Source organism: Stegodyphus dumicola, chromosome 7, assembly GCF_044657685.1.
Source record: "Stegodyphus dumicola isolate Sdum_Otavi_A_Nest chromosome 7, ASM4465768v1".
NCBI lineage: Eukaryota > Metazoa > Arthropoda > Arachnida > Araneae > Eresidae > Stegodyphus > Stegodyphus dumicola.
In genome coordinates this window covers 107,819,190-107,847,055 of record NC_140774.1, presented here as the reverse complement: position 1 = coordinate 107,847,055, position 27,866 = coordinate 107,819,190, and the positions used below count along the sequence as shown (strand labels likewise).

The following is a 27,866-nucleotide window of genomic DNA, read 5'->3' as shown; positions in this document are numbered from 1 at the left end:
TTTAAAACAGACAATAAAACCAGTTTTTATTTAATAAAATGATCGATAATTTCGATCTTCAACAACAACAATTCAAATGATATCTTCAATTACAACAGAAAACATAGTTTCAGCGCAGTCTTAAGAAGTTGCAATATTCAGAAGAAAATCAAATTTAACATCCACCAACACCCTGTGTGTATTACGGTTTTGTTGATTTGTAAAAACCGTCACCAAAGGTTCATGTGTCACAATAACTTTCCCCAGTAACTTAAGAAATGTTACAGAATAACTTTTGAGAAACTCGTTTTTGAGTATTTAGTCATAAAAGACTCTAAAGTTTTGCACTTCCACTTCTGTCTTACTATACAATTAAAAATTCATTATTCCGTATTACAGACACAGTATTATCTTTAAAGTAACGCAAATTACATCACAATATTTATTAATATAGAACTTAATAAATTATAAATATTTGTAATCATCTTTAGCTATTGAAATACAATTAATTTCGGTTAGGTATTTACTTCGAAAAAATTGACTTCTTTATCTCACATTCACAAAAAGGGATGATAGGAAAATAGTGTGATAATAATTCATTTAAAATTTATTTACGTAAACAATTTTTTGCCATTAATTATGTTTACTTATAGAAATTATTTAGAAAGTATAAATTTTAAAATTCATTACTTTACATGACATAGTAAGATTCACTCATATATGCTCACAAAGATCTTGACTATCTTCATTAACAAAATATTATTTTCATATATATGTTATTGATTAAATTGAATTAACTCACATCATTTCATTTTTCAGCCTTCATTGAATTTTTAATAATGCTTCTGAGTTTCTACTTTTAATTATAAATACTATATATATATATATATATAGTCTCAAGAAAATGCATATTTTCCTTTTTATCAGAATTACCTATTGCCTGCTCAGGAAACAGAAATGAAACATTAAAAATTATTAAAAAGTTTTTGTCACTATAGTTCTCATATTGCACAATTCAGGAGTTAAGTATTTGGTTCAGAAATCATCTCTGAATACATCAATGAAGTCTTTGCTGAAATTTGCTTTAGTGCTTTCTGCATCCAGACGCCTTACAGTATTAGTGGACCACTGGTTGGACCTCTGATATCCAGTGTCAGAATTTATCTGCACATTCCTTTCATAGCCTCTTCTCTGGTTTCTGCTGAAAGAATTAGGTCCTTCAATAACTCTATCAAACCCGAAAAATTTCTCCACACCTCCACCATTGACATTTCTGTAATTTCCTCCCTGATTATCGTTTATTGGAATGGAAGGGACTTGGAAGCCTCTTCCAGCCATCAGAGCATCAATCTTTGTTTTCAGGGCTTCAACCGGCTTAGGTTCAACTGGATTCGGTAAAGGTCCTGAATGGGCGTTTGAGAATGGTCTTCCATTCGACTGAGGTTGTCTGTTGCTCCAATCATTATTCACATTAGGTGTGATGTCATCATCCCAAGTTAATCCAATGTTATTAACGCCTTGTCTCTCATTTTGATTATTTAAATTGTTCAAATGAGTACTTACGTCGTTAATAAGATTTAAAACTTTTTTCGCAGTGTCGTCATTTAAAAACTGGTTGTTTGCAGCATTGAAATTTCTTTGATTGTTAAAATTCTGAGTGTTTTGGTGATTACTTAAGGCACTGTTTACTGGTGAAGGCTGAGGATATGAGTTAATTCTTTGATTAGTAAAGGCATTAGCTCTATTTCTTTGACTGTTAAAGAAAGTTTTAGCATTATTTTGATGATTACGAAAAGGAATATTATTAGGCAACTGGCTGTTAATATTTTGGACTGGATTCCTATAACCTGTATTACCAGGAATAAAATTTCCTTGAATGTTGTTATTTGGATGATTATTTTGAAAGTTTTGCCGATTGTTAAAAGCATTAATTCTACTTCCGAATTCTCTGGTTATTTGATTATTTAAATTATTCCTTATCTGGTTAATATTGTGATCAATCTGCTGGTTAAAGTTTGCTGTGTTACGAGTATTGCCGTTATTATTATTGTTGTTGTTACCAAGTACGCTCATTACATTCCACCATTGATTATTATTATTATTATTATTATTATTATTATTATTATTATTACTATTGTGTCCCACATTTCTATTTTCTATTCCGTTTTGATGTAGGTTATTGTCTAAATTAGGAGTGACAGTTCGAAATTGTTGTCTGAAATAAGTTTGTGTTCGGTGTCCAGTGACTTCTTGGTTATTATTTAATACATTCTCCTTCCTGCGGAATCCCTCAGAATTTTCCTGATACCTAGAATTAGTATTTGTTACTGGTGGTGGATTATATGAAAATGTCTCCAGCTGCCCAACAATTCGTCCTCCTTCTGGAGTATTTCTAGAAAATGTTTGCACCCTAGAAATTCCATTATTATTGTTAATCACTGGTGGTGGCGGTGGAGGTATTTTCGGGAAATCATCTTGATTTTGGAAGGTATTTCCCAAATGATTTGCATTGAAGTCTCCAGGAAATTCTCGAGCTATGTCTGGCGAAATTGGAGGCAATAAACCTGTGGCAATATTGCGACTGGGAGGTTGCAGATTATCCTCAACAACTTTTTTAATCCCATCTAGCACCGAATTTGTGTTATAAAAGCCGCGGTTATAATTACGATTCACTGGGCCAGCGGGTAGCACTCCTTTGGTGAAGAAGCCGCGAATACTGGGGCTCGAGAATGTCTTGACAATGCTTCTGCCTTCTGGTGGTTCAATTCCTAAGTCTGGATCTTCGCCAAGAACGCTCCTTAGTATTTCTTTGGAATTTGTTGTGCCATTATGTTGAATATGGTAGGAATAAGCATATACTTTGTTGGATTCGCCACTGCTTGATTGGCCACTCGATGCTTGAATCAAGAGTGACCAAAGGAAACCCAGTAATACTGGGTGCTGTAATATATTAAAACAGAAAAATGAATAACATTTCGAAATATACCAAATATCTACGTACAACATAAAATGAATCAATAAAAGTATATTAAGATTTTAAATATTATTAAAGTTTTTTAATCTTAATGCATTTTTATGTTAAATAATAATTAGCAGAATTTGGGAGCAACCTACAGTTTGGTCAGAAACTTTATTTGAAAACAAAATACGTATTAAACAATTCTCAGTGAATATTCAACCTTTTTTGTGCAAATGTTTCCTAAATTTCTGTTTATTTGTAAGGTATTCAATCATTTAAATATCCCAAAGTTTTAGCATTTTAATATTCAGCCAAAATAATCTTTTTTCTGTCTTACAGTAGAATCCTGTGACTCTAAGATGGTTAGTTCACGGCAGAGAAAAGAGCATCGTGAAAATTTTAACAAGTCCTCTTATTTCAAAAAGTATTATTCTCGTCTATGTGATATATTAGCCTCCAGTTCAAGTGTCGTCAATTTGCAATAAAAAAAATCTGTTGATTAAACGTGGCTGTCATGTCATAATTCCTATAAATCTACACGCATATCGTATTCCAGCAGCAGAATTGTATCATTATTGTGATTTAATGTTATGTTACACATAATCAATGCCTCCTTCGTAATCGATTAACCCAGAGTTATTGAATACGTTGAATTTCGCTTAATTAAATTTGTAAACAAAATCGATCGCAACAGCTAATTATTTTTTATCTTTAGTTTTTTACTAATAAATGAATATTCTTTTCTAAAAGAAAAGCACAAAAGGTATTATTTTTAAAATTAGATCATACTTGTTCTCATAGATTTTTATTTATTTCTTCTCATAGATCTTTGTTTAAATATTTCTAAAATTAATGGTTTGAAGCCCATTTTTTCCCGGTAAAGTTATTGGTGATCTTTTCTAAATTTATTAAGCATTATTTATGCAAACAGTATTCAAGATAGAAACTCATATTTACTTTCAAAATGTAAACCTCGATTTAAAAATTATAGAATATTCTATTGTCTGTTGTTCACTGAAGTTTTGAAATCTTTCCCAATCTCACCATACTGTTTAGCAATATAATTAAAAGATAATATAAATATTAACTTATCTTATTAATGAAGTTTCTAGTCAAGTAACTTTGTAAATAAAACTTATTATCTAAAACTAGGTTTGAAATAATATTTCTAATTAAACTATAAGATGAGGACAATCGCATTACATACGATTAAAGTTTATTTTTGAATATTGCCTTTAACTTGAAAGCTTAGATACTGTTTTTAAGAATGAGCTAAGGGTGTTTCCATTGTATTTTGTCCCCTCCGCTTAATACCATAAACAAGTAAGGTATTTGTAAGGAAATATTTCTGCTAGATATAAGTAAGCCCAATGAGAATATATTGCTACTATTTACTTACTCAGATGAGATTCAGAAAAAAATTTACGGTGCATTTCCGCAGGTAAGACGCCCTTCAAATAAAAAGAGGCATGAATTTTGGTAATAGTTTTAGCATATATTTGTCCTGCAAGATGATCTTTAAACTAGCAACGCATTTAGTTTAGATCACTGATCATCATCCAGAACAAATCTTATTTCCTTGCATCTGGCAGCACTACCTATAGAATCACATGCAGAATCACGAATTCACGTGTACCTCTAACAAGTTACATTGCAAGCTATGTCGTGTGTTGAAACAATTTGTACTATAAGTGTAAATTAACATAAAATTTGTAAAGTGTGGCCGTAATCAAGAAACCAACGAAAAGAAGGAAATACGAAGCAAACTTCGAGTTCAAAGTCATAAAACAGGCTGAAGAATCGAGCAATTGGTCAGTAGCAAGGACTTCCGATATAACAGAGAAGATGGTAAAAGACTGAGAAAAAGAATGAAGATACTGTTTAAAAAATGTTGTGCTAGGAGGAGCTATTTTGCTGGCCAGATTTAGAAAATAACGTTGCAGAATGGGTACAAAAATAAAGGAAGAATTGTTATGCTGTTATAAGAAAAATGATTAGAGCTTATGCAGGTAGGTAGACACGGGCTAGTCCAGAACAATGCAAAGAATTTAAAGCAACAGCAGGCTGGTGCAGTCTTTCCATAATAGGAAAAATCTGGTAATATGACAGAAAACAAAAATTGCGCAGAAATTACCACAAAATCTTGATCATAAAGTCACGAGATTTCAAAAATAAAACTTTTCGTTATTCAATATTGGAAATATGGATGACACACCGATAAACTTCGATTTGATAAACAATAGAACGGTGGAAACAAAAAGCGTAAAAATCTGTTCAAATCAGAACAGACCATGAAACGAACAGGTTTACAACAGTATTAATATGTATGATGGAACAAAGTTAAAATCCATGGTCATTTTCAAGAGGAAAACTACTCCTAAAATAAAATTCTCTTAAAGCATTTTCGTACATTTTGATGCAAATGAGTGGATGGACGAGAATAGTGTAAACAGAAAGTGTGTGCCAGAGACGACAAGGTGCTCTACGAAATCAACATACTTTCTTAGTGTGGGATATGTTTCGCAGTCACCTAACTGAGAACACTAAAAATCGCTTAGCACGGAACAATACTAAGGTCGATTGCTGTTATATCAGGTGGTTTAATTTTGATACAACAACCTTTAGATATCTCTCTTAAAAAGCCATTCAAAGATAACACGTGTGAACAATGGAATAACCGGATGATGAGTGTCGAAAAGTCGTATACGAAAGGTGGAGCTATGCGAGCTTCATCACTTGATGTGGTCTGTGATTTCGTGATTAAATCATGGAAAGAAGTGAAAGTTGAAACAGTGAACAAATCCTTCAAAAAATGTTGAATTACTGATGCTATGGATGACATTGAGGATCATTTGTTTTCGGATACTGATTACAAAACGGAAATTGACCATAGTGTATGACATATTCTACTGTGCAGAATGGAACTCACACGACGAGCTTCTTGTCAACAAAAGGCAGGACGTACTTGAGGAGCTATTTGCTTAAGTGGTGAATGGCTATTAAATGGTGAATGTGAGGATTTTTCAGAATTTTAAATATATTGGTAAATGATTTGTTTTATTTTATAATTGTTTTAATTTATAAAAATTTCAATCTAAATTTTTTTGCGTCTGTCCTATAAGACGACCTTGGATTATGGAAGTTAATGCACATTTTTCCCAAGAAAAGAAAAAAATTAAGACCGTTTCATACAATTAAGCATACTTCCCTCATTTTCTCTTAAGTTTCCTGCAAATATTGTTAACTGTGAAATAGAAAAATCGTCCTGAAGAAATATTGAAAATCTTATTCTACTGAGTAAAATATATGCACTTATAAAAAATTGAGTTACAGCAGGGAAACTCAGAGCATGTCGTTTAATAAATTATGCTAATTATTAGAATAACTATATGTTATTCTAATAATTCTAATTATTAGAATAACTATATGTTATTCTAATAATTAGCATAATTTATTAAACGACATGCTCTGTCGTTTAATAAATGATGTGGATCAATGATGTGGATGTTAAAGGATTAATTTAACGCTCAAGACAAGCACACAACGGACAACTTAAAATTGCTTTTAAGTGAAACAGATACCTTAAATATACCCAAAATTCATCTATTGTGGCAACATTTTGCCATTTTTGTCTGAATAACTGTTTCTCACAGAGAATTCTGCTGCGCGTTCTGCTTTCCGTGATATGTCGTGGAGAAAGACGATGGATATTACGTTTTTCCGCCTTTTGAAGATTAAGATCAGCATTAAGCACTTTATTTACAGTTCACAATGAGTATTTTAATAATCTTTCTGACTTGCGAGAATTTTAAGAGGATTTTCTACTTTGATACTACAAGCTGTGAATACTGCAATCTGTACGTAAAAGACCTACACAACCATAATATGAACAGCTTCCCTGACTTTTGTTGATGTTTTACATATAGAAGCATTTTATTTTTTAAACTGAGCCTAATGTAAGACATTGTATTAAGATAGGAAAAGTAGGATTTTTAGCATTATGATATTTGCGATATTTCATATTTATTAAAATATATTTTTAAGCTGATTAAAAATGGTTTCATTAATTTACCAACTAATTATAATATCTTTTTAATATAGCATTTGAGGAAATTTTATGTTGGAAATATGTTACACGTTTCAACAGTACAATATAAAAGAATTTACGGTCTAACTGCTTTAAATTACTCATTTCTCATCATAAACATGAAAGATATGCTCGAGGAAGAAATGTTAATTTCTCAGAATGCACTACATAAACATCTTTAAAATATCTATTGTGTTCAAATAGGAATGCTTTACATTTAGAAATGTACTATTCCTTGGAACTCCATAATTATTTGGTTTGTATAACAGAAATTTATTTAAGAGGTGAACTTAGCTATTCAACAAAGTATGAGCCAGAGAATCGAAGTGTTTCTGAAAGAATTTACGCTTAGCCTGATAATGAAACCGTTCAACATCTAAAACTGTGGAACGCAATGAATTCTTTCCAACTTCCTTCTAAAAATAGCGTATCTCGAAATCACTTTAATTCATAAAACAAACTGTTGCAAACTGATTTCTGTAAATCAGGAACAGTTTAAATGATTGCGTAATTTCATAAACATATTTCTGATGAAATTTAAGCAGTGCTGAAATAACCCTTAAAAACAAAGAAATCATTCGAACCTAATCGAATAACCTCGATAATGTGGATTGCCATATTAACAATTCTGAAATTCACTTTTTAAGATATCTGTTTTGCAGAGTATTGTGCCTGGATCAAGGTCATCATTGCTATTTCACCCAAATAACCTTAAAATACGTTATTTTCCCTAAGGTTATCCGTCACGCTTAGAGTTATCTTTGATGGCTTCGTGCTATAACAAATATAATAATCGGGAAAAGAAAGTGGCGACGATAGCTACGCATGCTTGACTAGCAAAATCGTGATTTGGTTTATAATTTTTTTTTCACTTTGATGCTTCCGTTATTCTTTTAACCGGATGACCTCCTTAAGGTAAAGAAGATGCCAAGGTAAAGAAGAAGATGAGTGAGTTTCAGCATAAAAACTTAATTTATGCTTGCTTTCTGTTTTCAAATAATGTAACTCCATAAAGAATAAAGAAGAAAAGACGATTTATATTTTAAAAAATTATTCTGTTTTTTTTTCTCATACATAATATATACAGACGCTTCCCACTTTAAGAAACAAGCTTGTTCTCAAAGGCAGAAATTTATTTCAACTCCAAAGAATATTAATAGATTTAAAAATGGCTGGTGAATAGAAAAAAATTAAGCGCCTATTGTGGCAGAGCAAAAGGACGACAAACTATTTCACTTGAAACGAAACTTGCTATAATAAAATGAGTTGTTAGAAAATGCTGAAATGTAATGAGATAATGTTGAACGTCTCACTTTCGAATAATATGAATCTTTCCTACTAGCGGAATAATTCTTAAGAAAAAAAATCGAATAGCTGAACATTTTGAAGATGCAGTGCGAATTCAATCAATACTTGTCTGTCAAAAATGCAATCAACAGATCAGATGCATCTCGAAAAGCAACGGACAGAGGAGATGGCTGCCTCAATTAAAAATTTCGATGCAAATTTAATGTCAGTGGCGTTTTCCAAGTTTGAAGAAGGCTTCACTATTTTGGAAAACTAAAACTCAAATTCTGAGAGGTTTGCTCTTGAATGATGCCATACAGTGCTATAATCTTATTCACGAATGAAAAAAAAATTGTTCAGACAAGTTTAAATACTTATTTTCTTAAAAACGACATGTGGAGATTCATTTATTTGGACTAATAGTTAATTTTTAATAAAAGCAACTTTCCTTCCACTCTTCTTTTCACCCACGCTTTCCTGACATGTACTGTAGCATAAGTACGCGCGTATTTTCAAGGGAAAAAGAAGTGCTATTTAATCGAAACATTTGGAAGATGATTCTTATAAGTCCCCAGTGGCGCAACAGGTTAGCGCGCCGTACTTATAAAACAGTACATGTGAGAAATGCGGAGGTTGTGAGTTCGATCCTCACCTGGGGAAGTTGCATTTTATCATATTATATGATGTAAGAGGCAAAGCTTTTAAAGCCCTGATGTGTATTTACGATGATTTAGAAGAAACTCCCAACTTAACCTCAACACAAAAAGAATTCTCTTAACTTTTATACGCAGCACCTGCAGCTAGTGCAAGAAGCAATATATTACTTTTACAAATTCCAAAATAAAGCACTTCGAATTATCACCAATGGCCCTTGGTTTACAAGAAACACTTTTATTCATAATGATTTGAACATAAAACCTATCGACTCTTAATTTTTAAGATACGCGTTTTTGTAAATTCTACAAAAACGGTAACAATAATACTCAAGATGTCATCAAACAAATTGGTAATTACAACTATACTATTCAACAACCTCATAAGAGACCCCGAACAACTCACCATAATAGTGATTGGTAAATTCGTATTTCAAGAAAAGAGCTCAACAGCCAAGAGATTCTGAAAAAGGCTCCGTCTCAGGACTCTAGATGTGCAGATTCGATCCCAGCCGAACAAAAAATACAGCAAGTACTTGTAAATATTATATTTTTTCTTCACTTATTTTTATTTTACTGTGTACTCAAGTTATTATTATCTACGCAAGATTTACCTATAATTGCCAAAATATTGCCTACAATGTGTGTTTGGATTTACTTTAGTCAAAAAAAAAATTGCTTACAATGTGTGTTATACTTATATTATGCCTACTCTTCAAAGACTCATGCCTAAAAGACTTCCCACTTGTTTGGAATTTGAATTTTTCGCATCTTTTTTAAGCCAAGAAGAGAAACGATATAGGAACTGGTATAGGCCAGCAAGGGTCGAATACCTTGAACACGAATTATGGTCTATGATCTGTGGTGATTTTTAGAGCGCGTTACGCCTCCTTCAAGGCTACATTGTTACTTTGACTTACTAGCGATGGAATTCTACGGAGTTGAGGGCTTCCAGTTATTAGGTTTGTTTCTGCCGGCTTCTACGAGTCAGAGCCTTCCTACCTGTTTAAATATCCTCTGAGCCATTAGGCTACTTTGATTACATTTTATTTTAAGTTCAGCATTACTTGTTTAATTTAAGCTAAAAGTGTTGTGTTATGTAAGCCCAAGTGGCCGTCTGTACAACTTTATGTGATTGAACAAAAGGTTCTCTAACCCGCTTCCTCGGAATTTGTCTGTTGTTCTATAAGACCTGAGGATAAGTCCTCATATAGACTTTCTAAAGATGGTTAGTGGATGCCACCAAAGATAACAAGAATCTATAGACTCTTTAGAAATCGCTGCTGCTGGCCCATCTAACATAACAACTCCTTCCGTCTTTCCTACAGGTTCCTCATCACAAATCTTCCCTTTACTTATCAATGCATCTTGAGATGGCGATTCAAACGTTGATTTGTATGTAAAATTATGTAAAAATTATTAACCTCAGCATTACCTCAACCACAAATGTCTCAGAGACGACAAATCAATTACATATTGTATACTAAATTAATTATTTATTTAATTATCCTTTTTTTATTTATATTGTACTGTATTTAAAATTTAAAATGCATTATTTATTCGTTTTAGTATTTTTAATTGTTTATGTGATAGAACTTACAGTTATCTTCTTATCTCACGAATATGGTTAAAAGATACGCGTAGCGGGCATAGTAACACTTTGTGAACAAATTCAGGGTACGAATTGTCCTCTGGATAGTAACTGATTAGTAAAGTGGATAGCGTCTGCAACGTAGAAAAATGAAATAAACTTTATGTTCCAGTTGTAAGAAATAACAAACGTTAATCAAATAGTTAAATATTTCAACAAAAGCTACAGCGTTATAAATTTACTCTATGTAACTTTAAAATTGCATCATTACATGTAACATTCTTTCATTCAAAGTTGCTTTATAAAAAACTCAAAACTTTCGTGATAAATAGCTTCACAAAATTAATTAATTGATTTTTACTAAAAGAAATGAGCTAAAATTACTAAAAGAAACGACAACCAATTTTAAGGCCGCCATCTAAAAAAATAATTAACTAAGTAAAAGCGGTATATCTCATACCACATAATTATCCAAAATGTTTATGCTTTTCAGTAAATGTTAGTTTAAATAATATAAATATTCCTCTTTGGCTTAAACGAAAAGCTTATCAAAATTCTTTGCTTACCGTCTTAACAATAAACTACATGAAAAACTAGACATTTCTGTTATATTTTAAAACTCTCATAATATTAAATACATATTTCACAACAGAATACGGCTTTAGTTGCAGAAACTATCGAGCTAGGCATTTTAAATATGGAAACTCGTAACATACTTAAAATGCACATGTGTAACACAATAGATACAATAAATAGATTTTATCTATTGTGTTACACATGCAATGAAATGCAATAAGCCTCACAGATTAATAAAACGAAGTACATGTTAATAAGATGATGGATTTTGTTTGAAACAATCGCTGTTTCTTTACCCTCGTTAAGAAATAATTGAGTTTGTGGAAAGATCAGAGAAATTAAAACTGGTTTCTGAGTTTACAAATTAGTTGCAGCAGAAAAATACTCTATTGTAAATCGCGCAAATATCATTTGCAGATTAACAGAGTTTTGTTACACAAGCTTCCAGATCCCGAAAAAAGTTATTTATTACAAAATTAAATGTTTGACAACTGAAACAAAGAAATTATTATTCGAATTAGCGGAATTTGATTTCTTACATACTTTATCGATTGTTTGTACTTGTTAAGCTCTGTAAATTAATTTTCGACTGTTAATTTTTTATTTATTAGCATTAAAAAGGGCCTTTTAGTCTCGATCCTCACCTTTTTCTCCGAATCGGCTTTGTGACAGTATCATTTCTCAAATAAAAGGATATTATCACCAAATGATATCGCCACTATTTTTAAAGAAATAATACAGCGAGTATAAGAAAATGAATGACAAAACAAATACGATGTTGCCACCAAATGTTATTGCCGTTATTATTTTTAAAGAAATGATATAGGGGATATAGTATATACGTATATATGTACGTATATAGGCAACACTGAAATCTCTAATAACTAAAGACAGAGCTAAAGATGCTCGGTTTTTAAATATTTCGTAATTTTGCCTTTCAATTTTGTGTATGATGTTTAATAAATACAGTTAAACAGGCAAAATGTTAATAGTGCAAAGACAAAAAAAAATTGCGTAAGTTGTCTTATTAAGGAAGCTAAGCACTGATATGATGAACTGAGAAAATTTTCAAAAAATGAAGGGCAACACTTAATAGTGTCTCGAGAATTTTAAACATAAGCTGCTTTTAAAAATTTTCTGAGTTTGCTGTTAAATTTTACGTGGCTTCTGTGCGAAGAAAGTGGTATTTAAGGTTATCGATAAAAAAGGAAAACAAAATGTGCAGGTCATCTTGTTAAGAAATTAAAGGTAGATATAATATAAACTGAGAAAAAATAATTAAAAAAACCTGAAAGGTTTCAGATTTTATATTACGTCCAAAGGGGCGTTTTTTTAACATATTGTCTGTTACCTTTATTTATTAAATATCACGTTCTTCACACTTAAACCATAAAATTCAGTTCAAGAGCAATATCGCAAAATAGTTTTAACATGAGCATACCTTTAGAATTTCCAATACAGACTCTCGCCGCGTTGGAGATATTTGTTTCCCCGCACAGTCTTGCCATTGCTCTCTTTGAAATCTACGCAAAAACAAGCAAATCGGCCAGCAGGCGAGATTGCAGATTTTTCGGTGCCCAAAACTGAAATTTTCGTTTTGTTCCCACACAGCAAAAAGACACCGAAGGTGCAGAAAGACTTAATTCACTATTCTGCTAAGTTTCAAATGTAAACATCAATGGCCACCATAAAAAAAAAGGCTTAGCGGCACTTAGACAACTTTAAAATTGTTGATAATTCTAAACATATTGCATACAAATTTACTAAAGGCACAAAAACCTTAACCGGAAGATAAAACAACATAATACAATCATTTTAAAAGCCAAATATGCACAATTTAATAACATATATTAATAAAATCCTGAACTCACTGAGCCGAGTACAGAGTGGGTATATATCTATAGATATATTTTCTTTTGGTGCGGCCGATTGCAATTAAGAAACGAGGTGCACAACTACATTTTATAGCAGTCCTATATACAAATTTTCAACGTTCTGAGACTACTCGTTTTAGAGTTATGCGAGATACATACATACATACGTACGTACAGACGGCACGGAAAAAAATCGCTTCTGAATCCATTTTAAATCAGTTTATAATTCGTTTGGGAAACAAAGTTCTGTATTCTGTCCTTACATACAGATGTCACGAAAAAACATCGTTAAATCGCATTCGATAATGTTCAAAATGGATATTCTCGTTGAAATATGATACCCGGAATTTTTCGTGCTTACAATACTTCCTTTACTTCGTGCAGGGAAGTAGAAAAGAGAAAGCATTGTTACGGATTTTGTCTTTAGCTATTTTTAGTAGCATTGTAATTAAAATTGTTTTATTTCCCCGTGCAATGCAGCGCCTGATGAGTTTAAGAGAAAGCTACGCCAAAAAAAGTAAAAATACAGGAGCATGTGCGTTTAATAAATAGATATCTCGTAATTTATATTTAAAATGAATAAATGGAATTGTGTACTAGCCATATCTGTAATTCTACTCTTTTGTTTTCTAGAAACCTCGAGAAAATAGATTTACCAGAGTGTTCTCGTGCAGGATTAAAGAGCCGGAGAAAAACATCTCAGTTCAGTTGTTTACTAAGTTGTACTTTTTTACTTAGTTCTTGTTGTTGATTGTAAGGAATTCGCAGTGAGATCGGATTAACTTTCTCTGCGCTTTGAATTGTGTTCTATTTAACGTTTCAGTAGTTTAAAATATAACTACTGTGATATTGCACGAATATCTGTGAGAAAACATTTCAGCACTTTGTTTTACTTCTTGTGACAAGAATAAATTTTATTAACTTTTCATCAGAATTGTGCATTCAATCTATTACGAACCCATACGCATGCTACTACAGTATTATAAGATTTTACATTTTACACTCATTCTTTGTTTTCCTTGACAAAACTTAATTCGAATCAGCAGTGATATATCTGTGCCCCTGCAATTTCCGAGCGACCTTTCTGCATCTTTTACTCTAGCACAACAAGTGATTTTCAGACATCAGAAAGTCCTTATACTTAAAATTGTAATACTAATTATGATTTGCTATAATTTAATGACAGCAGTTGGAGTTCAACAGTGTACAATAATTGCGTATTCAATTATAAAAATGTCGGTGTGAATGCTCTACTGAGTACAGAATATTGTTGTGTTAATCAGTGTATCTAGACCAACTTATAGGCAAAGCTTTGTTTTCTTTCTTTGGTTCGGAAAAGCAGGTGAAAGCTATCTGCCTAAGGGGAATGAGATCTTCGTGGAATACTTTAAGCAAAATCGGCTTTTATCCATGTTATATAAACGGAAACTACGAAACGCTCATACAGCTTTTCCGTTCGTCTGTGATAGAACCCACACCGAACTACCTCTGTTTGGTGCTCAAGGCTGTTGCCGAATGACAGGCGTAGTCCTGAGCTCTCTGCCACGAGTAATTTCGTGGGCTTATGCTAACTACGTCAGGCAAGTGAGCTGTAAGTAACAACAACAACAACAACAAACAAACAAATTCTTATCTATCTCTATGACTAAATGCACTGCAAAAATAAGAATAATTAAGTACATTAAAGTATAGTCAAAATACGTTAAATTTTTGGAATATAATAAAATATAAACAAAATCAATCGATTTAACCTTTCAGTTGTTTCAAATGAATCATGACTTATTTTGGGCTGTACGAATAAAATTACTGTTTTTATACTCAAGGAAAAATTTAAATAAAGCAAGGCAGCATCGGTTTCCTAACCCCGCAAATCTTTCGTATTTCAAAACGATGTCTTAATAAACCACTATCAGACTCGAAAGCTCTATTTATGCTGTAGCCTTATGAGGTACACCCGTTTTCGAAGGGTTAATATTATTCAGTTGCGTAGGCACAGGAAGCGCAGGTTCCTTTTTCGTATTTTCCTTCGTACTTAACTTTAACCTAAATTAAAAACCACTATTAATATTATTAAAGTTTTACTCTATAATAGGTTTAAGGTTTGAACGTTTTATCCTAAATTTCTGTATTATATAATTAGTGCGGACTACTGAAAATCAGTTTCCCTCGAATTTAAAAACCGAATTGACTTGTCAGTTGACTTGAACCGTGAAGAATAACAAATATCAACCTCAGATTGTTTTCTTGCAACCAGTATCTATATATTTTCCCTAAAACTAGAAATCTTACAAAGCAGTTCTAACAAGTTAACATTCTTAATCCAAAAGGGCATTATTTTTTTTCAGATTCGTTAGATATATGGTTTACTAAATACATTACTTCGCTCAGAAACCCGGCTGAAAAATATTGGTTTAGCTAACCACATCACAGAGCGTTACTGCAGACCGATTATTTCCTATGCAGCATGCTTGGACGAAAATTTTCCAAAGTAAATAAATTATGCATATATTGTAAAGAATTTGAATTAATATATATACATCAAGAATTATTTTCAAAGTTTATTCTCATTCTTGTTGTTTCTATGAGTTTATATGAGCATAGTTGATGGGATTGTGGACATACAGAAAATAATCAACCTCACTCCGTGATACGATGTTACTGACATAAAACCGTTCAACCATAATCCATGTTTATCTTCTGTAATCGAGAAAGTTGTTCAAACGTTTACATCTGTCAAGAAGCTCCTTTACGTAAGAACCTTCTGTAATCTACATTGTTGTCTCAAAGATGGATTTTTTTCTTTGTTAAAGCTTGTCTTCTTAATGTGCTCTAACAGCAATAACATACTTTAATGCAGCATAATCTTTTACCGTGTCACCATTGTTACTGAGCTTATTTACGTCAACTACCCTTGCTCTTGTGTGTCAGTGAGCTGATACCAGTTAGCGCTTGCCCAAATGTGAAGCATCGGAAGCACTTGAGAACAGAAGCTCAAACTAGAACCCTCTATAGAAACACAAACCAGACATATAAACATTTGGGGGGAAAATTAAGAGAATTTGCACATTATGTCGTAAAAGCTAATGGACAAATTATAGTTCAATTGGTATGAATATTTATTTATAACAGAAAAAGAGATGAGTCGTTCAAAAGTCATTTTGTGCGCAACTGATTATAGTGCACGGAAGTCTGAAATCCGCTCCGTGATATCCAAATATAAAATTAATCTAATACGGGGTATATTCCCCTTTCACTGCTAGACAGGTAGAGAATTGATGGCTTACTAGACAGGAGGAAACTAAGGAGTCCCTGTGGAAGCCAACCCCATTCCTAATTCAAGGCAGCTGTCAACTCCGGAATGGTTTTTGGAGGGGAATAACAAGATGAAATTGTTTTCCCAGGAGCATCCTACACATGCTTTTTAAGCTTAAGTTCAGGAAATCTTGCTGGCCAATCCATGCGGCGAAAATCCTCACTTTCCATTTAATCTTCGAGTAGCTGAGCACTATGTGGACGAGCGTTACCGTCTATTAACAGGAACGCAAGTCCAACACTGTCCTTAAAATGTCGAATACTATAAGATCTCTTCTCTATACCGCGTAGCAATCAGGGAGCCTTTGACAAACGCATTCAGAGTTGTGTGGCCGTCCAGCACCAAATACCAGCTCAAACCAATACAATTCCGCCACTGTAATGATCCTTTCCTCTGATGAGGGGGAATGGTATAGTGTTCCATGCTCTCTTCACATGCAGGTATGTCAAGAATCAGTGTCTAAGCTGAATCATCTCATCTGCAAAACGCGCGGTACTCCAGTGAAGTCTGATTCAAAGCGAATGTTGTCTGCACCCCGTTAAAATCACTATCGTGTGTGCTGCAGGGAATGGGACACGTAAACAGCAGGTCTTCCAGCATACAGCCCTATCTCATGAAGCCTCAGGGCAACCGCAGACTGTGAAACTTTCAATGGTAACATACAGCTCACGTAAAAGTTGTAGAACTATAGCAGTCTTCTGCGAGGCCCTGGAAAGTGTCAAATAACGATCCTCATTCATCGTTTTGGATCTTTGTCGAGCTTGCCCATTTTTTCTCGATATAGATCCAGTGTTCTGAAGCTGTTTCTACAAATTTCAGACGATACTGAGCCTTACATTGAACTCTGTAACCAACTGCGCTTGTGATTGGCCTGCTTCCAGTCTACCGACAATTTTTCATCGCTTTGCGTCATCCATGTGTTCGTGGCTACTCATTTTACCTGATACCTTTTAAAATTTACCCAACTCTTACGAGAAACATGCCGAATATCGTGAAGGAGCACGACCACATAAATCAACGACAATATCTCTTGTGCTTATATCCCCTTTATAATCACAGTTCCAAAGCTACGCACGTATACGCTTGCGTATTCGACATTACGTTTGCATAATTAGTACCTTTGGTTCAATACTTTTCGTAAAAATAGACATAACTGGCAAATTGTCTCGATTTTGCACACGTGACTACATATAGATTCAAAAGATTCTAGTCTCCTGTGGAGGCAATCCCGTTAGCAAACATAAACTATCAGTGATTATTTAATTGTGTTCTCAGAGATACTAATAATTTTCAGAGAGGATTGATTCTGGGAAGAGCTCGACGTGACAGATCAGTGCACAACAAACTATTCCCCAAGTATAATTTTATTATTTTGGATATATTCCATTCAGCAATCCTGCATGAGAAAACTGCGTCTCAGACTGCAGTAAGTAGGTTGTATGAATGGGAATCCTAATAGTTTCTCAAATTACTCATATCATGAAACAAAGTAAGTAATATTTGAATATGCGACTGAAATTTTGAATGTTACAACAAGAAAGAAATATTAAATGGTTTCGTATGAATGATGTTGTAGTATGTTTCGCACTAGTATTTTACATTAATTTAAACAGACATCAAATTCAAACACTAGAATATATATTCTGTTTCAGATTTAGACAGTTTCCCATCAGACATTCTCCGAATGGCCTAGCTCATCTGTTGTTTCAATATTTTATCACTAACAAAGTCCAGAGTATCAAAAATACCTAATACGTGAAGCTGACCAACATTGCACGCTAAAAGAAACAAAGTAATAATAAGAGTATCTTAACTTTGATTCGATATTACGCACGATAGGCACTGTGAACAACGTGGGCTAACTGCCAATCGAAGTAATATCAAGCATTCTCCATAGCCATAGCTTATAGGAAGGAATATTGCAATGTATTGTGTCATACATTACAATGAATGCAAGCCAGAAAGTCATTATTATTGAGATAAAGGAAATTATGAATATAGTCACATATTAACCGAGAGCAGATGCTGGTAAACATCTACAAGTTTATTAATATGATTGTTTCATAATAGATGCACTGGTAGTATTCAAAGATTTCGGAGGTCTAAAAAAAATTAGATTTTATGAGATACCTTATTTCCTCACGTACATTTTCCCTAGCGTCCTGTTCTGAAAATTTTAAAAAATTTCGTTTATATTTTTTCGGAGCATTCAGAGAAAGACATAAATTAAATTTTAAAATAGATTCGTCCACTTAATGATTATTTTCGTCTTATTAATAAAGGCAAATCCTCACAAATTATCTAGGAAGGTCACGCCGAATTGTTCCTTTCTAGCTGTTGAACTTTATGCCAGCCTAATATGAGAACTGATCCATCACAGTGAAGCAAACACGAACTGATAATCAGTCCACGATTTCTCTGAGTCTGCATATATATTGACTTTCTCTAACTATTTATGCAGGATTTGAGGCCTATGGAATGGGAAAGTAGAAATGAGAATATCTTATTAGGTACTGTAGTATTACTATTACAATGAATTCTTCTTAAAATGTAGGTTTCTTTCAAAGAAATGATATTGTGATATTTACCTATAACTTGTCTATGACTACTTTTCATTTGTTTTGTTCTTACTGTAACTGCATTCTTCGGAAATTAAATTATCCCCATAATTTTTCCCCTCCTGATTTTCGAGCGATAAAATTAACAAAAAAAGTCAATAAGAACGAGTAAATAGTTAGGATTACAAAATATACTGACAGATTAATTTTGCGTTAGTTAGTAGAGGTTTAGGAATTACAATTGTTTTGATGAAATGCCAAATTCCCTTGTTGATGGAAACATTTAAAAAAACAATTATAAAATTTAATTATTAATTTTTACATTCTTTATAGAATAAAGTTAAACTATATTATTTCATAAGAATAAATTGAATTTAAACTATATTAGTTATAATAGTTGAATGATGTTTTTCATTTTATTAAAAAATCGTTACGAAAAAGTTTTTAGAATCAAAACTAATTTAAAGAAAATAAAGTGAAATTATTGAAACCTTCATTATAAATGTAAAAAATTTCAGATGATTCAAAATAATTTTGCAACTTAGTCATATAAAAAATTAAAACTGCAACATTCTGAATCCTAAGTGCAATTAATTAATTAAAAAATAATTTACTATCATAATTTAATAATTTAGTACCATTTAATCAAAATAATTAAATACCGGGCTTTGTGCTATAAATAATTGTTTAAGAAAGTGAAATTCAGTTCGGCATTGTTCAGCACAGAAAGCTTTTTAACTGATAGGTAACTGATAATACTGACGAAATTATTTTGTTTTTACCTAGCTTTAAAAATGTATAATTAAATTTAAAAAAAAAACTGCGAGTCGATAAAACTGTATCAGATATGAGGTCGGTAAAATTTCTTAAAAAGAAACAAAATCTGAAATGTTTCAGATTTTAAATTACGTCCAAAGGGGCGTTTTTTAACATTTTGTGTGTTACCTTTCTTTATTAAATATCATGTTCCTCGCACTTAAACCATAAGATCCAGTGCAACAGCAATATCGCAAAATAGTTTTAAAACGAGCATATCTTTAGAATTTCCGATACAGAGACTCACGCGCTGGAGATAAGATCCAGTGCAACAGCAATATCGCAAAATAGTTTTAAAACGAGCATATCTTTAGAATTTCCGATACAGAGACTCACGCGCTGGAGATAAAAATGTTTTTTCTGCACAACGTTGCCATTGCTCGCTTTGAAATCCTTGAGTTTGTTAATCAAAAATTCGTCAAAGTTTTAAAAAATAGGAAATCGATCATAAAACAAATTTTAAATTTCAAATTTGGTCTTCCACATGCTCATATTCGTTGGAGGATTACGTTATTCAAAATTCGATGACTCTATGTACCGTTGTTTTATCACAATACGAGAAATATACATACATTTATGCAGATTTTTCATTATTTAATTTCTTCAAATATAATGCAGGACTTTAACATTTTGTGGCAACAGTTTGAAAAGTGAACCGACATTTATGAGTCCGACGCAAAATGCCAAAATGAAACTAATAGTCCTTCGGGATTCAAATCCCTTTGGACTAAAAAATACATATTTTGTTATTTTACGTAACTGTCATTTCGCAAAATGGTCCTACTTTTCTCCCCTTTCATTTCCGTTAAAAAATTAAAATTTCTGATTTTGTTGAACATTTAGCTTTACATATTTTCTTCAGAAATATTTTGATGTCTTCAAATTTAAAGACTTTACCAAAAATAAAGAAACGGTAATGTCAGTAGGTTTCATTAATTAATTTTAGCTCTTTTTACTTTTTTCCTTTCCGCATCAAATGTGAAAGAGGTATTCATAAAATTCATAAAGAATACATTTATTGATGATAAAATATATGAAATATCTCATATGATGAAATATTTCATAAATCTATTATGCATTACAAAATATAAAGTGTTAAATTACATTGCAATACAGAACTATTTACAACTGTTTCTAACTTTTCAGTTTATCATGTGTAATTTTCTCTTATAGTATATAGCTAATATTTTGACAAGAAAATATTATACAGTAAACCTTAATCTGCTTAAATACATGACAAAAAAATTTTATTCAGATATTAGAAAAATGAACTTTAAAAAAACTCAAATCCATTATAGGGGGAAATGACATTTAAAGCATAATTAACCTTCAAAACTGTTTTTTTTAAATTCTGTAGGATTTAATTTAGAACATTATTACAACTAATTCTTTTAAAACCAATTTGTAATTCATTCTACATATTATTTTCCGCATAGCTATGATCGTTTGAATTTTAATAACAAATGTTTTATAATAGTCAGTAAATATTAAGCTTTTATTGCCTTGTACTTTTAACATATTTTTTTATTTCAAAGAAATGTAAAATGTAATTTTAAGAGACTTTTCAAAGTTCTTTTTTACTTCCTTGTACGAAGTAAAAAGGAAGTATTGTAATCGTGAAAAGTTTCAGGCAGCATATTTCTAAGAAAATATCCATTTTGACCGTTTCGAATGCAATTTAACGATGTATTTGCCTGATATCTGTACGTAAGGCCAGAATAAAAGACTCTTTCCCTCCAAAAAATTATAAAACTGGTTTAAAATGAACTCTGAACAGAATTTTTCGTGGCGTCTCTACGAACGTATGTACGTACGTACGTATCTCGCATAACTCAAAAACGAGTAGCCTCAGAACGTTGAAATTTTGTATATAGGACTGCTATAACATGTAGATGTGCACCTTGTATTTTGGTTGCAATCGGCGGAGCCAAACGTATATAAATATATTTATATATATATCCACTCTGTTACCCGGCTCAGTGATCTCAGTTTCTTTACTCTTATATGTTTGTAAATTGTACATTTTTTGCTTTAAAAATGATTGAATTATGTTGTTCTTATCTTCCGGTTGAGGTTTTTATGCCTTTAGTAAATCTGTATGCAGTATTTTTAGAATTATCAACAATTTTAAAGTTGTTTAAGTGCCGCTAAGCCTAATATTTTTTTTGATGGCGGCCATTGCTTGTTTACATTTGAAACAGCGGAATAGTGGATTTGTTGGCCATCTAGAGAAACTTAGCTTCGCAACAACAAAGATGACGCCTTTATTTATTATTGCGAATTAAATCATGCTTAATCCTTTCTGGAATTTTTTAGAGAAAATAATTGTTTAAGATTTACTTAATTTTTAATATTTTAATTTTAAATAATTAGTAATTTTTAATACAGATATTTTGAGCTTTTATGTATTTTTGCCTTGTCGCGAAGTGAGAACTGAATTAATTGACTGAGAAATACTCAATCGTCTGTGAAAAACTGTTTCTTTTTTGTTTTGTTTGCTTAATTTTTTTATACATCGTTCTAGCTTTATTATAGTATTTGAATAGAACATGTGGCAACGATAAGATAATTCTTTAAATGATATAAATTTTGTGCATTCTGAGTTATAATATGAACGCAATATAATACTGTTAAGTGAATCTAGCGCCAGAGTGTCGCTATGGTAGAAAAACAGACTAAATTTTAAAGAATGCATTTATTCTATTGTAGTTTATGCGCTGTCGGCGAAGTAGATTTAATTCAATCCAATAAGTTTAAATGAAATGCAAGAAAAAATGCGTATAACTTAATATTCCGTGCAAGGAAGTCATGTGGTGTACACATCAGATTTTTTTATTTTAGCTTCAAGTAAAATGCTCGCGGCAACATTGTTATGACATCCAATTTGCGAAACAGAATATTAAAAGCGATTCCTTCATTCTTTAAATGAAGTTCAGCTGTTTTTCTTTATTTCATAATTTTCTTACTTTTGTTTAATCGGTATGATAAGTAACGCATTGCTAAAAAAAGGAACATTATTTATCATATACTTTAATCGGAATAATAATTCTATTCACCTACAATTTTACATCGTTAATAATAAAAGCGTGGTATAGCTAAATAACGTAATCGATTAATTTAATGACAAATTAATTTCATAGCATTCATTAATAATGTAAAATGTATGATGCATTATCTTTTTTAATTTTCTGTTTATTTAATTGCATTGTCGTATGTTTAAATCGTTTTTAAATTTATCGTGGGCACCCCACGCTCTTGTTAATAAATTATCGACACGGAGAGTGAGACGGGCTCTGCAAAAACTATATAACATTTTTATCGCCCCCTTAAAATAAAAATGCAATTAAAATATTTATTTATAAATAAAATAATAAAATGCAACGCTTTTGCATTTTTTCTGTTAAATTACCGGATATTTTTAGGTATCACATTAATAGATATAAGTTAAATCTTAAATTTTCATCAAAACACGAAAATCTTGATAATTTTAATAACTAATGCTGCTTTATTTAAGATGGAGCAATTATCTTCCTTACCCCAAAAATTCTGTTATATCGCTGCTGCATAAAATTGTTTTAAATTAGTTTAATATTAAGCTGGTAGCAGGCACGGGTAAATGACTAGTATCTGCAAAATGGTTCTCGAATTGAAAGTTTAGAGTATAGGAAAACCGAAGTTCTTGTTTCTTAACTAATTAGAGCCTACTGAGTATTTGGTAAGCAGAAATTTTATTCCTTATGGATAGTATAAAAAGTTAATTTTATATTAATAGAAACTTCCCCACATTCTCCCTGAAAATCTTCATGAAACTCTGCACCTCATTTTAAGGAATTTGCTATTGGAAATCTATAACTTAACATATTATTTTAGTAAATAAAACGAGTAGTAATATTTTATGAACGTCTTCCGCAGTTTTTGAAGTAACCTTTGACAATATTGTGTTGACTTTTAATACATTTTCTTTTAGGTTTCTAGAACTTTTCCCGATAAAGAAAATTTCAGCATTTCCAATAAATGACCCAAAACATAATCGTAACAGAAATAATATAGGTAAATGCCCCATAAAAGATACGAAGATAAAACTATTTTCATGTTGCACAAGGCCAACACATAAGGTCTTGCTCTCGTTAGAAATAGGTTGAAGAACTCAGCATCAATTTGCTAAAAGTAATAATTTCAATAACATCATGTCTTTCTTGAAACAGAAACTTGCCAATAAGATTGGAAGAAAGGCATTTTTGTATGTTATCTTGCTCAATATGTAAGATTTATCCTGATTTTAACAGTTATTTTAAGTTAACGCTCCTTTAATATTAGTTCACAATTTCCTACCGGAATGTGTTTTAAGAATCGCGATTAATGCAAATGAGTAAAAGTAGTATTTAAGTTCCACTGACTTCGAGAGACAGCCTCGGAGTTTCTGACTAGCGCGCGTTTGCCTTTTGGCCACGTCTCTCTAAGCTGTTACTCCCCTCTGTTACTGAACTTAAGCAATTATTCGCTTAGCTGTTCACGAGGTTCCTCCATACTCATTTAAATGTTAGATAAAAGGGCGGAACCCCACAAATATAAGCCCAAATATCTGAAATACATATTTTTAGAAGGCTTTTGATAAAGAATTAAAAAGAAAGGAAATGTTTGAAATGAATTTTTTTTGGCAGTATCTTATTATTTTAAATGAGAAATATCCTCTGCTACTTTTAAATTTATTTTGCTTTCAAAATGTCACATGTAAACAAGCAATAAACAAAATAATAAGACAAGATTAACAACTTAAGCTTCAGTTCAGAACAATTTGTAGAACCCTGTATGAAAACTGTTCAACAGGAGGTAAATGAAAATACATTGTGACTCTTGATAAATCCTGGGATTACCTAAGGGACTGTAACCAAGAAAAGTCTATTTATTATAGAAAACGAAACGAAAAATTTAGAGAGCTGGTTGCATCAATGCAAAGAAAGTTTCAGTAAGCGGTTTGTATTTGTCATAGAATTATCTTTCATTGAGAAATTAAAAATAGGAAGAGTGGAGAAAATTATTAAAAATCAATTCAACGTCCATTTCTTCGTCTCAGTGTAAGAGAGTGGAACCTTATCACACACACACACACACACACACACAAAAAAAAAAAAAAAAAAAAAAAAAAGCAAATGTTCATGCTGCGAAAAATACTAGTGCATTCCTTCCAAAGTGAAGACTGATACAAGTGTTGCATATTCACATTTTCAACGTACTCCTACAAAGTCCCCGGACGTTTCTCATATGGACTGTTGTGCTTCTGATATCTTGAAATTCAATATTCACGGCAATTTTGAGAAAGGACGTTCTGTCTTGTAAATCATGATTCAGATTTATAGTCCAGAAAACAGGCCTTCAGATCGAACATTTAAAAAACTACTCTTTACATTTTAAACATTAATTAAAGAGCCTCGGAATCGTTCCATTACAGGGCCCCGAATCGTTTCTAGATTGCGGTTGAAGCTTTTAATGTTGTGCGAATATAAATAAATAAAAATTTGAATAAACATTATTTTCTAATCTAGTTTTATATATTTTCGGGGTTTTAAGGAATTTTCTCAACACTCTTGTCTTTTTGTACGGTTTGTATAGTTCATAGAAACAACTTTTACATTGTAATGATATAAGTTTCTGTAGTTTTCCAAATGACTGTTTAACTTATCTGTACTACAAAGTGATGATTGCATGAAAAGGCTTAAGCAGCTTAGAAACTTTTCATACGGATTAAAAAAAAAAACATTTTTTTTTCGCAGTCACGAGGAAATTACCAACACTCAGAATTATTCATGAGAAGAAGAATATGCATCTTAGTGAAAGTACATTTCTGATATTCCATTGCGTTAAGCACTTCCTGGGTGAATATTTTAAACAAGGAATTTTTTGTAAGCTTCATGCAGTTTTGTGTCTTAATATATTTTATCATTTTAGAAAATCTTTTTCTAAAGACATAAAGAATAAGTTAATAATAAACTGGAAGCAAAAATTAAAAGATTCCACAATTCATTCGAAAAAGTTCTAAACAATGCAGTTTCTTAAATTACATTTTAGATAATGTACAGCAAAAGAAACCTCTAATCCTATTTTAAAGTAATAGTTTAATTATTAAAATTAAAGTAAATTATTTTAGCTGGAATGAACAATTGAAGTAAAATTTAATACTTAAAGCAATACTCGCAAGGATTGTCTGATAAAGGACATTCTAGTATTATGAATTGGAATGGATTATTTGAAGGAGGCTAAAATACACAAGGCTTACCTGCTTAACGGAAGAAATGTCTTATGGAAAAACCATAAAAACCCCATGTAGTTAGCTTGTTCTCCAAGATTTCAATTTGCGAACTACTACAGTGTCAAATAAATTTACTATTTGGCCGCTAGTGGACCCTAGTCTCACGAATACTAATTCAATTTTACAATATATAGAAATCCTATGGAGTGAATTCCTTTCTCCATTGAAGGCTCTACCAGTAGATAAGCAGATGACAGTTATAATTCGATCCAGCATTGAATTCCGACGAACTGGCTGACTGCATAGACGTTTTTATGGCGAAGTGTAATCTGAATAGGAATCGGTTTCTTTTAGATAATTCTCAACCAAGCCATCACTAGGCAGAGAGATAGCTCTAGTGTGCTTTGCAACAATCAAATATTCAATCAAACCCTCAGCTATTGAAAATAAACGTTAGGTAAGGTAAAGTAACGCGAATTTTGCAGCTGGAAATTCTGGAAGCAAAAGCCTTGACTAAATTTAATGGGAAATGGTTTAGTAAAATAGTCTATAACTAAGTTATTGTTATTTTAATAAAGGTCCCTTTATCCGCTTTACGCTGTTTTATAATTCAAATTTATATTTCCTATAAATATATTGCTTACGTCTGTCAGTGTAGCAAACTTTTTAACCCTTTTACCCCGCAGTAAATCAAACTACGTGTTCATTACAATAACAGGAAGGAAGATAATCAAATTAAAGCCCTTATTAAGACACGTAATGCAAATAACATAAAGCAAAGTCCGAATAAATTAAGAGTAATAAAATTTACTACGTATTAGCTTATACGCTGGAGTATAAGCAAATAATTTTCCCTTTTAAATTGCTTCTTTGAATATAGTGTCTGTTTTATATGCACTGATTAGCATTATAAAATATATTAGGATAATTTATCACTTACTTTCTAGTTTGATATATGAAGCACTTGATGTTATATATGTAATATTTTAGTATTTACAATGTTATTTATTATCTAAGTGTTTAATAGAGGAGCAATATTGGAAGAAAATAATTCAATAAACTTTACTTATAAAATTTTTATAACTAAGCTATTAGTTTTTTTAATCAACATATAATAAAACACAGAATTTCTTATCTACTTTTACCTGTGATAATTTCAGTACTACACTCATATTGATAAAGAAAATAAAATAGCTATATTCCTTACGCTATAATTAATAGTTATACTTTTTACAACTCTATTACTATAATTCACATCATCAGAATTTTGAACAGTTTTCCTCTGTAAAAGATCAAATTTCGTGTATTAAACGAAAAGAAAATTATTGAATTTTCCTCAAAATTCTGAAATATTTTAACCATCTTTCTTCTAGAAGTTTGCACATGAAGTTCTTCAACCTGAAACTGCGTTTTTGTGCAAACTCTTTTCCCCCTCATGATCACCTTCAAAAATGTACGAATATCTTACATTACAGGGAAAATGCAGAATTTTTAAATCTATCAAAGCATGGTTTCATTTTCATATAAATGCTAATAATTTTAACTGTAAAGAATGAAATCGGGATAAATTGCAAAACTATGCATAAAATATTAATTACAGATAACTGAGGAATATTTACGTTAAATAGGCGCTTACAATACTTTTATATAACTGTGCCAATGAGCGCTATTTGGGTAGATTTGCAGTAATTAGGAGAATCAAAGGAAAAAAGAGTGGGATATTATAACAATCCATTCAAATCACTGATTAGCTAAGGGAAAATACTCACCACTAGCATCATATTAATTCCTTTGGAAGCATCCTCCAGTAACTGAACTCAGACCAGATTTGTGCTTTACTAAAACTGAAAACAAGTTAAAAAAGCAAATCCGTTTCTTCCGCCTCCGACGTGTGACGTCACGTGGAAGATGACCTGGAAGAGCAAC

The 27,866-nt window shown here is 31.8% G+C and overlaps 1 protein-coding gene and 1 non-coding gene across 2 annotated transcripts; one reads left to right on the top strand and one right to left on the bottom strand.

Annotated features, from left to right (window-relative positions):
* LOC118190435 (uncharacterized) lies at positions 1 to 27,866 on the bottom strand. Its single transcript, XM_035361144.2, has 2 exons — positions 27,710 to 27,866; positions 1 to 2,919 (listed from the first exon to the last, which is right to left on the bottom strand). The coding sequence occupies exons 1-2, from the start codon at positions 27,719 to 27,721 to the stop codon at positions 1,015 to 1,017; spliced, it is 1,917 nt and encodes a 638-aa protein (XP_035217035.2). The 5' UTR covers positions 27,722 to 27,866; the 3' UTR covers positions 1 to 1,014.
* On the top strand, positions 8,881 to 8,972 carry TRNAI-UAU (transfer RNA isoleucine (anticodon UAU)). The gene is given in 2 exon segments: positions 8,881 to 8,918; positions 8,937 to 8,972. It is a non-coding gene; the product is annotated as a tRNA-Ile (tRNA).